Genomic DNA, 10,806 nt, shown 5'->3' on the forward strand with positions numbered 1-10,806 from the left:
CAACATGATAGAATCTCTATAAGTCCATCCTCTTCAACCTACCCAAAAATCCTATATGATTCGAGATAGAACCCTAAGATTACAGACTCAAAAATATTTTTTATTTATTTAAAGGTTAAAGATGAGTTGTCGAGAAAATAAGGGGTTTGGGCTTAAAGTTGAATGTGAGAATATTTTTACAAGTCATATTGGAGTAACATTAAAATTGACATCGTTTCACGCATTGGTGTAAATAGAATCATAGATGCTTCTCATTTGCAACTCCATGAAAAGTATCTATATTTTTTTAAACATCCACATCATCAATAAGTGAAACGATGTCAATTTCAACGTTACTTTAAGTATTTTCGTATTTTTATTAGTGAAGGTAGACATTGATGTACTTAAGAGTGACAATACATCGATTAATGGGTTAGTAATGAAATCTACGCTCACGAGACTCACCACCCACAATTTGCTCTGTTTTTCTCACCGGTTTTCTTCTTGGATGAAGTGAGTATTTAATATAGCCCTTGACTTCAGTCATGTAAAAGACTTTTGTGAAATGACTTAAATGCCTTAATCCTCAACCTCTATGCAAATCGTCTGGATTTTTCTATAAAGAAAGGCTCAACAACTAATTTTTTTTACGCGTGCCACCGACCTTAAGATTGTACAAGACATCGAGGATAATAAATTGAATAGGTTAAAAATAATTCAACCAAGATACTTGATTTTGGGATGGAAAAATCAATGTTTTTAACTTAGAAATCGAATATCAGGGTATTTGGGTCATTTTCTTGAGGTTAATAAATTATCTTTCTAACAGTCTCACTTTCAAGTTTCAAACCGGTCTTTAACATTTTTTACAGTAAGGGGACCCACTCGTCTTTCTGCCTCTCTCTCTAGTCTACACATCTCCCACACAGAGAGCCTAACAGATACAGCTAAAGAGATAGACAGATAGATAGAGAGAGAAAAAGAAAAAAAAGAAGGAAAGAAAAAAAAAAAAAAAAAGCAAATCAATCAATAAAAGGCAGACAAGAGAGAAACCCACCACGATCTCCGATCATGCCGTCAGGTGCTAAGAAGAGAAAAGCTGCCAAGAAACACAAACAAAACTTAACCAACACCCACCATTCTCCAACTAACTCGCTTCAAGGTACTCTCTCTACTACCCTACACCCACCTTTCTCTCTCTCTATTTCTCTCTTACTATTTTTACATAATTGTTTCTCTCTCTAAATCATTCTCTTTCTTTCTCTCTATATATAGGAAATGATGAGAAGGAAAGTGATAGTGGTGAAGTAAGCTCCCCAACTACATTTCATGAACGCCAATTAGGGCAAGAGGAGGAAGAACAGAGAGATTCTTTGATATCTATTGAATCGGGCTCCATAGCTACTGTTTCTGATAACAGATCGATGGAAGGATCTCAATCTGGTCATGGCGGCGATGAAGTTGTTGAAATTGTTAGGGATTTCAAGTCTCTTAATGAGGAAGACGAGGTGGTGGTTGAGAAAATGGTGATCGAAGGTAATTCTGAGATTCGTAGAACTGTTAGTATTGAGTTTGCTGAATCTGTGAAGGAATCGAAAGAGGATTCTGAGAGTTCATCTAGTAGTAGTGGTAGTAGTTCTGATGGAGAATCTGGATCGATTGAGAAAAAGAAGGAATTGGAGGAGGTGAAGGAGGAGAATTGCAATTTGGTTAACGAAACAAAGATTGCTGTTGATTCTAATCCGATCGAGAAGGTTGATTCGAATCTGATCGACAAGGTTGATCCAGTTGAGGAGGTTGTTCCTTTATCCGAAGAGGTTACTCAGGTTGTGGAAGGTGCACCGGTTGAGAAAATTGGGGATTCGAGTGTGATCGATTCGTCGTTAATTGAAGGTGAGGAGAAAACACTGCCGACTTCGGGTTCTCAAGGGTTTGAGATTAGTAATGGTGTTGAACATCACACAGAGTATCAGACTGCTGAAAGATCAGACAATCAGGTTTGTTAATTAGATTGGAAAGTATAATTTCTTTTAAATTCTATTTTAAATAATTGTGGATTTTTCATTTTTTTGAATTTGAATTGGTTGGCAGCAACAGGGAGCTTTAGCGCGGCCGATGGTACAACCAACTTCATGGAAGAGTTGCTGTGGATTGCTTGATGTTCTGAAGGGATCCAATAGATAATACCAGGTGAAGAAAACTTTCTCTGAAATTTATTGTTTCTTCTTCTTCTTATAACTATGATCTTCCTATAGGTATGTTAGTTTGATTTGGTAAATAAACCAAATTTGTGCTCCGTTTTGGTAAATTTCTCTTATATATGTGCTAGTTGCAGAATTTGGGATTAGGGTTGAACCTGCTGTAGATAATAATTTGATTGGTTGATAAGTAATATAGTTATTTGAAATGTTTATGAATTCTTATGGGTTACGGCTTCAACAATGATGAATCGTTCCTTATGTGATTGAAGATTTTTGTACTCGCAAAACTAGATTATATTTAGATGAACAGATAGATGAAAAGAGGAGTAAAGATCGCACCTCATGGGTTGTTTAATTAGCAAAGGTTATAAGCTTCTATGGAAGAATGGAGAACAGTAGTAAGAAAAGATAAATTACCTAACATGAGGTCAGCTCAAATGCATTTTGTTTTTCTGCTTTCTCACTCATTGTGTAATTTCACTTTCAATTAATCTTTTTTTTTGGTGGGTGGGTGGGTGGGTGGGGCGTACATAGCAAATCTTTGCTATTATAATTAAAGAAGTGTGTGTATTGTTCACAAATTCATTGATTAATAGTACCTTGAAATGACATCAATGGATTTGAGATAACTTATATATAATAATATGAATGAATAATACTTTTATCTATAAAAATTCTCTCCATAAGCAATACATAACAAATCTTTGCTATTATAATTAAAGAAGTGTGTGTATTGTTCACAAATTCATTGATTAATAGTACCTTGAATATACATCAATGCCTTTGAGATAACTTAAATATAATAATATGAATAAATAAAAATTTTATCTATAAATATTCTCTTCATAAGTAATATATCGCTAAGAACCCATGGTTTAAAGGAGTCTTTACCTTAGCAATGCGATTATAGCACCATTAACATATGTTCTTTCCATACTTCCCTTCAATATGACAGTTCTCTTTTTTCAATTTTCTGTTTCGAGTTCTCCTCATTTAATTTAATAACCGGGACACGAAGAGATCACTGGAGTAAATTAAATTATACTCTTTAAATTCCCCTACACATTATTCATATGTTTAGGATCTGTAGTCCATAGTATTTCAGCAAGGGGAACAATCCACATGGGATCTTAAACCTTTGAAGGATAAGTGCTTCCAAAATTTACCAATAGAAAAATAATCAACTTTTCCACTCTCGATGGGACACTATTTTGGAAGGAATCTACAAGTTATACATATAGGAAACTTCTAGACAATTAAGGAGGATAGCAACTTGATTTATCCTTTAATCCTTAAGTTTTTTCTAAAGCTAGAATTTCACCTTTTTTTAAAAAATATGTATTTTACAGTGTTTTATCGAAGATAAGGGATAAAACAGCCAAAGAAAGAAAAATTGAAGTAATAAGGGAGAGAAGAGAGAGGAAAAGAATAATTACATAGATAACTCGCTATAAATGAAATCTCACACTATAACATAGATCATCTCTGAGAAGTCAAGAAGAACATCCTTTGCTAGACATTCTGCAAACTCATTTTGCAGATCTTGGCAAGCATGTGAAGGGAATGGGATGTTTAAGGTGTATGCCAAATCCCAAATTTTCTTATTGATATGGAAGTTATCCATGAGAATCTCTATGCGCCCTTTTGCTTCTTGTAAGCCCCAGAAATTGTTGTGGAATTGAGGATTGATCATATTCGATAACAATCACAAAAATGAACATTCATTACCTAAAAAGAAAGCGATCTGACATACAAGAGGCAAATTATGTGAGTTTCCAGTAAGGACTAAGTCCAATGGTGAAGATGATCGAGAGCTTTCACTATATGCAAATTGAAAACAACAAAAAGAAGGCCTAAAACAATGGCTTTAATAAGTCCCAAACCTAGTACAACTTGGAAAAGCCCAAAGCAAAAGCTTATCTGAAATAGAAAATTGTGTGCTTATCTAAAAAGAAACACCCACTGCAAATTTGGGCTACAAGACACCACCCCAAATCCCACCCAAGGAAAAGAGGACCCCGCTTCATGAGGTTAGAACCTTACGTAGTCCCAAAAGTTGAAATGGGGGATAGCTGAGATGCCCAATGTGCATATAGCAAATGATATTCATTGAGGCACCTTCAACCTTGTTTTTATCCAACATTCCATGAAGGTAGATAACAACCATTATTAGCAGTAACACCCAACCATTAGTTTTTGGGAAGAAATGGAGTTCCATTATTGTTTGAGATGAAGAAAAAAAAAATGAATATGGTCAAACTCCCCACATGATCTTTGAGAAGAACTTGAAGTTTTAAGGGGACTAGTCACACTGTTGACACAATGCCTGAAGTGTTATGAGATCCATGAATCCAAGGGAACTGATTCAAATTTTTGCATGTCATCTTGGCACTTTGTGCAAGCAGTTTAGTGAAACAAATTAGGTTTCATTTTAATACCGAGTGCATCATGAATTTGACGTGAAGGTGTGTATTTAGATGCATTGTGAAACAATACTAATTTTTTGTGTGACAACCTAAAAGTAAGTTTTTGTCGGTGCAACTCTTCAAGAAAGGTAGAAAACAAAGTGCTACCTTGGTCAGGTGGTAAATCTGTGACTGATGCATGACAATACCATAGACGTGTGATCACTATTAGCTACTATTGTGATCACAGTTATGATCTCTATGAGCTAGAAGTCTCTACAATTGTGATCACTATTGAGCTAGCTATAGAAACCTTTATCACATTACTGAAAATCTACATGACTCTCGTAGGCAAAAGACTAAAAATACTCCTTATGTAATATATGAATCACCAAGCATCCAAGATAGGAAAAAATCATTTTTCCGTCCTGTTAAAGTGATATTTCCTTTCCTAGTTAGGATTTTTCTGATCCCTTTCGAGACTAACTTGATCACCTTCCTAGCTTCATATTCGTTTATTCTAATCCATCTTCATTTTGAGAAGAGGCTGAAGTTTTCTGATTTACTTGGACAAGACACCCCAGGTGTTAGAGAACCCTCCGACCTCTCATTTAAAAATTGGGCATGACCAGCCAAGTGATTCCCTACCCAAGGAGACTAGGTACAACTTTAGTTGAGGCAAGATCCATCCTTCATGTTTGACCAGCATTGGAATGACAATTCTGCCATTGGTTCGATGCTTCAGGCAAAATCGATTCCCAGGGTGTGGTGGGCGGTGTGTACAGGGCCAGCGTACATTTTCACTGCGGCATGCCGTTCCGCGATTTAGAGATTCCAACTTCATGTTCCCAATGGTGAAAGGAGGACTTGATGGGTTTCTTGATGGGGTTGGGGGATTCTTGATGGTTATACAATCCACTAATTACCAACCCATGATCTACAAGTGGAGAATTACCTACTCTTTCTTGTCTCTCTGTAGAATGTGACTCTTATAAGTCCAAAATTGTTGCTCTTCTTGACGGCTCAAAAACAAGCCAAGGATCTCAACTTGGCCAAAATTGTGGTTGAAGGTGATTTTGGACATGTCATTTGTTGCGTTCAAGGATAGGGTATCTGGAGAATCTTCCATATCATCCAAAGAAGCAAAACTTGTATTCATACTTGAACATCTATCTCGTCAAGAGTGGGAAATTACTTGGAGATTGTTTTAATAAGAGAGATGTTCATGGACATGACTTTTATTCTGTTTTGGGCTTACGTGTTTATGAGTTTCTCCCCCCTTCCTATACTTTCCTATCTTTTATTTTTTCTTCCTGAACTTTTTTTTAAGGTTAGGGTAACCACAATGCTTGAGCTTTCACTGCTATTTAGAGTTTTGAAATAAAGAATTTTTATTGGAAAATAGGGGAAAAAACATGCAATGTAAATGCTAGATTGTGTTTAGGATTTCCTTTGAATCACATGAAGTACTAGCTAGGACTACGGCTAAGACCAATTAGAAAGCTAATCTAATAGAATCAAATAAGAATAGATAAGTAGGAGGAAAACATAAAGCAAGGGAAAAATGAAAGGATCAAAAGATTCTAGGAGGGATTACTTGTCTTCCTAATCTTCGACACTCTCTCTGGATTGATACCAACTATCATCGTATCATAAAAACAGATAGATAGAGATAGCAGGCCAAGTAAGGAAAGGAGGGAACTTAATCCCAACTAGAAAGACGAGACTAGAGCGGTCATCAATGATTGATGATAAATCTCCTCGTGCTCTGCCATAAGAACTTGGAGTCCGTATCATGGTGAAGGTAAGGTAACGCTGTGATTCTTGCTCAAAAAACAGACCGAACGCGTTCGAGTTATTGGCTCGTCCGACCCGGCAGCATTCATGAGTCGCTCGTTCAACTGTCCCTCGGAGACACGGTCGAGAAGTGCCATGCATGGTCGCCCCCCGTCCTTTCTTTCTCTAGGTCCCAGCGAAGAAAACGTAAGTGCGCTCCTGTACACGTAGGCCAGAACATGACGGAAATACACCTGATATCGATAGTCTAGTCAATTATGTTGTAGTTAACTAATAGCCGCTTAAATGACTACACTACTACACTTTCTCTTCGGCCCTGATGGAACTACTCTAGATATCAGTAGGCCCCCGATTAGGGGGCCGAAACGCCTCAGGTGGTTCTTTCTGGGGGGCTGGAGCTTACTGGGTCATAGTTTGCTCCCTAAAGACTAAAGAAATGGATAAAAAAAAGGGGGGACTTCTGCAACGGGCTATGCCACCCATTACTTATGAGGGAAGTCGCATCCGTCCCATCGCAAGCACCTACAATGTCATGATCACATTGGTTTACCCTTTATTCTTTGGTAGTTCAACGGACGGTCGCCCCTCCAACAAGAAAAGGTATAAATATGGAAACTTCTCTGCCATTTGGATCGGAGAATTTATGGAGGAAATCGGGTTTTAAATTTTCAAAAACCGCACGATTATATAACCAAAGGGAATATGTCACACCTAAAATCATTCCAAGCGTTGCTAATGTGGCTACTAAGTTATTTTTTTAGAAAGCTCCTATTGAGATGGGAAATTCCCCGATAAAGCTACTAATGCCAAGTCAAATCATATTGGCCAAAGTGGAAGAGAAGGAAATGGTAGAGAAATTCAGCACGGTGCTCACTGAACCCCTGTAATATCTAGCAAGTCAAGTCTTATGTCGGTCATATAGAACACCAACACATAGAAAAAGGGCTGGAGGAACCGGTCCATGACTTGACATCGGTGGAATGCTACCTCCAATTCCCTGTATGTTCGATAGAGCCAAAGATTCCCCCCACTGATCGGAGTACGCCGATTACCCCCCGAACCGTACAAGATAGTTACCACCTATCATACGGCTTTCTAACTCCACTTATTTTTCTGGTCGTTCCGCTCTGTCGGATCGATGGTAGTATAATCTTTCTGTAACCCCCCGACATTTATTACATAATGGTTCCTGCTTCCTACCCATAGTTAGCATGTATCTCCCCGGGTCATACTTTAGTATCACATCGTAGACCCCCACCCCAACTCTATCTTCCTTATCAGTGAGCCGGAACATAGTGCATAGGTACTCTTCGATGCAGCGGGGACGAGACGACGTGACATACTACGATCACGTACAGAAGTGCTGCCCTTCGGCTCGGCAATATGGAACCTCTCAACAACTTTTGAGTCCGGTCGCGAGATCTGAATAGTAGGTATGAATCATAGTTCAAATATTTCTTGATTTATTCCATATATTCTGTGCTCCAGATACTAGAATGAATATCCGACGAGGCAGAACCATCTCTATCAAGATGACAGACCCATTCTCTGTACTATCAATAGGATCAATTATAACAAGTCACACACTCATATTCCGGAAATACCGAAACAAAGGAATTTCACGGTCGAACTACCAGAATGGCCTAGAAATCCGAGTCCTAACTTAAGCGATTCATTTTGGATTGAAAATCCAGTACTTCATGGCTCTTATGGACCTAATTCATTGAAATTCCATCCAGTAAAACGGAAGAATTATAAATCTCCAACTTATAAACGGAAGATATTGAAACTTGAAAATGGTCTCTCCAATTCATGATGTCAGTGCTTTGTACTAAAGCTCTACTTATGTGGATATAAGATGGGAACCCATGGAGCATGCGTATATTGGGTGATGGTTATGCCACATCTAGTCTCGTAGTAGTTGACAAGTAAATTGGTTTTTCAATATGCTTCTAATAGGAATCAGTATCTCTTGTTGCAATAAGAAGGGATACCGCTCTTGAGGTGTAGTTGATGGATATTGAGCCGATGCTATATCACTGAAAGGAGGTTCTGTACCCTTTTGAGATGGTTATCCATTGAATTCAGTCCTTAAGAACTAGTGAAGGGTTGCCAGAATTGATCTCGTCTTTCATCATTCCAAGAGTCCACAAATGGGAATATGGGTCAACCAACTCTTTTCCTTTTGCAAGACATGTGCTACATCCTTGAAAGTCACATCCATCAACAATAATGATTTGTTTGTGGGTGAAGTTACCTCTGTTCCCTTTGGTAGTTAATCCTATCATAAAAGATAGTAATAATAGAATCACATGAGGTTTGAACATATCATCGTGCCATTCAGAATGTGTTGTCCAAAGATGGGGTTGAATGAATAGAGAATTAATTTCAATAAGTTGATAGTAAACTATCCTACTTTGAACAAGACACAACAGATGTTACTCGTGATGGACATGCTCTCTAGTTTCTCATGATTGTGGTTGTATTATAACCACTTTGAAGGAAATGAAGTTAAAATGAACATTTTTGTATCTTAAAGACTTCCATATATCAGATGTATTCCTCGTTTTTCTCCAGTCAGTATTATTCATTCAGGTTTTTTTTAATTTAAAGGAGTTATCTATATATATATATATACCCATTTGCAAGCCATGGTGCTTTTAAATTTTCTATAATGTCTATCTTATAGTCCATGCCAATGATTTTATCCCCTTCAAACCATTGCTCCAATTTGACGCCTATAATATTCTTCAAAGAGGAAATTTTCTCCTAGACAGGCTTCAGTGTGTCTTCAAAGAGAATGTGCAATCAATGAATTAATATATTTTGAGAGAACATGCAATGCTATGTTGAATTGAACTCATGGGTGCTTCGTGCACCCTTGATGGATCTACATGCCAAAACAAGGTTGATTAGTTATTCTTAGTAATCCAGTAAAAAGATATTACTCTTAAGGTTTAAGTTTAGTTAATTTAGTTCCATTTCTAGACTCAGTGTCAACTTTCGTGCTGCCCTCTAGTATTTTAGTAACCATGATTTTTCATATAACCATTTCACAAATCAATCTGTTGTCATCACTCATCAATACTAACCAGGTTCTTGCTGGTTGGGAGGGTAGAGTACTTCGTCTCAGCCTTTTTTTTTTTTGAGTGGCGTTCAAGGTTTAAAATCACGTCTCGAGGCAATGTCTTGGTCAGGAGAAGAATGAGACTTACTCAACCAAGACAGTCCAAAACAATCCTGAGATATTTAATGTCTCGAAGCTGATAATTAATTCTGGTCTTGGGCCAAAACTGAAATGTCTTGGTTGAGGACATTCTGAGACTGTACAAAACCTTCAACCATGGCGGCATTGATCCGGCTTGACTAATTATTTATTTTCTCAATCCAGAAAATATTAGTTGGCCGCATTTCATTTTTATTATCTTCAAATATTTCATGTAGAGTTTCTACGCCTATCCCATCCAATATGATTGGCTTCAACAAAACTCATGGAAAAACTTCTTTCTATCTGGTTTTTAGCTTTGCCACTTCCCAAGAAAGCAGAGTTATTTAGAATTGAAATCGTTCAAGACCATATGGCACAACTAAATTCACTTATTTTGTTCATCTCAACCCAACTTGAATATGCAACAATTGAAAAAAAGTCTCTCTCTCATTGGTCATGCTCATTGGCTTCTGTTTTTTCTTTGCAGAAACAGATCATGATGAGAAGCAGAGATGGAAAAGGATGAGCATTTGAACAGTACATATAGGTTTTGATCATTTAATGTTCAAGTTTTTCTACAGAAGAATAAAGAACAGTAGAGCAGACTAAATGAACAATGTCAGGATTGCAGTATGTATGGTGATGCATTTTCTCGACAGCTTGAACTAACTAGCTTTGCAATACTGTCTTGTATATTTTTTTAAATGGATAATTTATCCCGGTTTTATACTCTATTAGAATTTATAGGAAGATAGTAGTGTTAATTTGCAGTTGTATAACTAGAGTTGCTGGTTTACTATGAGATTAGTGTCGAGTTGATTGGCTTGTGATTGCAGAGGTATTGTTAGTAGTATTATATTTTGAGCATGTAAACTTTTCAACCCCATTCTACTAAGACCACAATAAGTTATTATTTTTTATGAACCAAACTATCTAAATCATTTACTATTGAAAAACACATATTTAAACCAAACTTAATCTATTTGTTTTTTTTATATTTTTGGTTAGAACTCTCTTCCCTAATTTTTTATGTTCAAGAGTTGTAGAGTTGTATATTGAAGATGATGGTATAGATCGAATCTAATTTTTGTAGGGTTTTTATCGAATTGGATATCCAATATATTTTTTGAATTCGAATTCGAATCTTGGTTAGTAATATCCAATCAGATTTGAATTCGAATTCGAATATCAATATATTTTTTTCAGATTTGAATTT

General features: G+C 36.8%; 1 protein-coding gene across 4 annotated transcripts; it reads left to right on the top strand.

Annotated features, from left to right (window-relative positions):
* Positions 1-922: 922 nt before the first annotated feature.
* Positions 923-10,425, top strand: LOC147390578 (uncharacterized). 4 transcript variants are annotated; one of them, XM_086458196.1, is made up of 4 exons: positions 923-1,141; positions 1,255-1,976; positions 2,077-2,169; positions 10,078-10,425. In XM_086458196.1, exons 1-3 carry the CDS (start codon positions 1,051-1,053, stop codon positions 2,161-2,163), a joined length of 900 nt encoding a protein of 299 aa, XP_086314322.1. In that variant the 5' UTR covers positions 923-1,050; the 3' UTR covers positions 2,164-2,169; positions 10,078-10,425. The 4 variants fall into 4 exon arrangements, with proteins under 4 accessions (XP_086314322.1, XP_086314323.1, XP_086314321.1 ...); XM_086458197.1 differs by having other exon boundaries at positions 10,084-10,425; XM_086458195.1 differs by having other exon boundaries at positions 925-1,141; positions 2,071-2,169; positions 10,084-10,425.
* Positions 10,426-10,806: the final 381 nt, after the last annotated feature.

The sequence above is a fragment of the Akebia trifoliata genome, chromosome 11, assembly GCF_017979445.1.
Source record: "Akebia trifoliata isolate Shusen 1 chromosome 11, ASM1797944v1, whole genome shotgun sequence".
Taxonomy (NCBI): domain Eukaryota; kingdom Viridiplantae; phylum Streptophyta; class Magnoliopsida; order Ranunculales; family Lardizabalaceae; genus Akebia; species Akebia trifoliata.

Bases quoted from the DNA above. Each gene is read 5' to 3' on its own strand.
- LOC147390578 (XM_086458195.1), top strand. From the start codon at position 1,051: ATGCCGTCAGGTGCTAAGAAGAGAAAAGCTGCCAAGAAACACAAACAA. The intron at 1,142-1,254 runs GTACTCTCTCTA...CTCTATATATAG, and splicing joins TCCAACTAACTCGCTTCAAG to GAAATGATGAGAAGGAAAGT. The intron at 1,977-2,070 runs GTTTGTTAATTA...ATTGGTTGGCAG, and splicing joins CTGAAAGATCAGACAATCAG to CAACAGGGAGCTTTAGCGCG.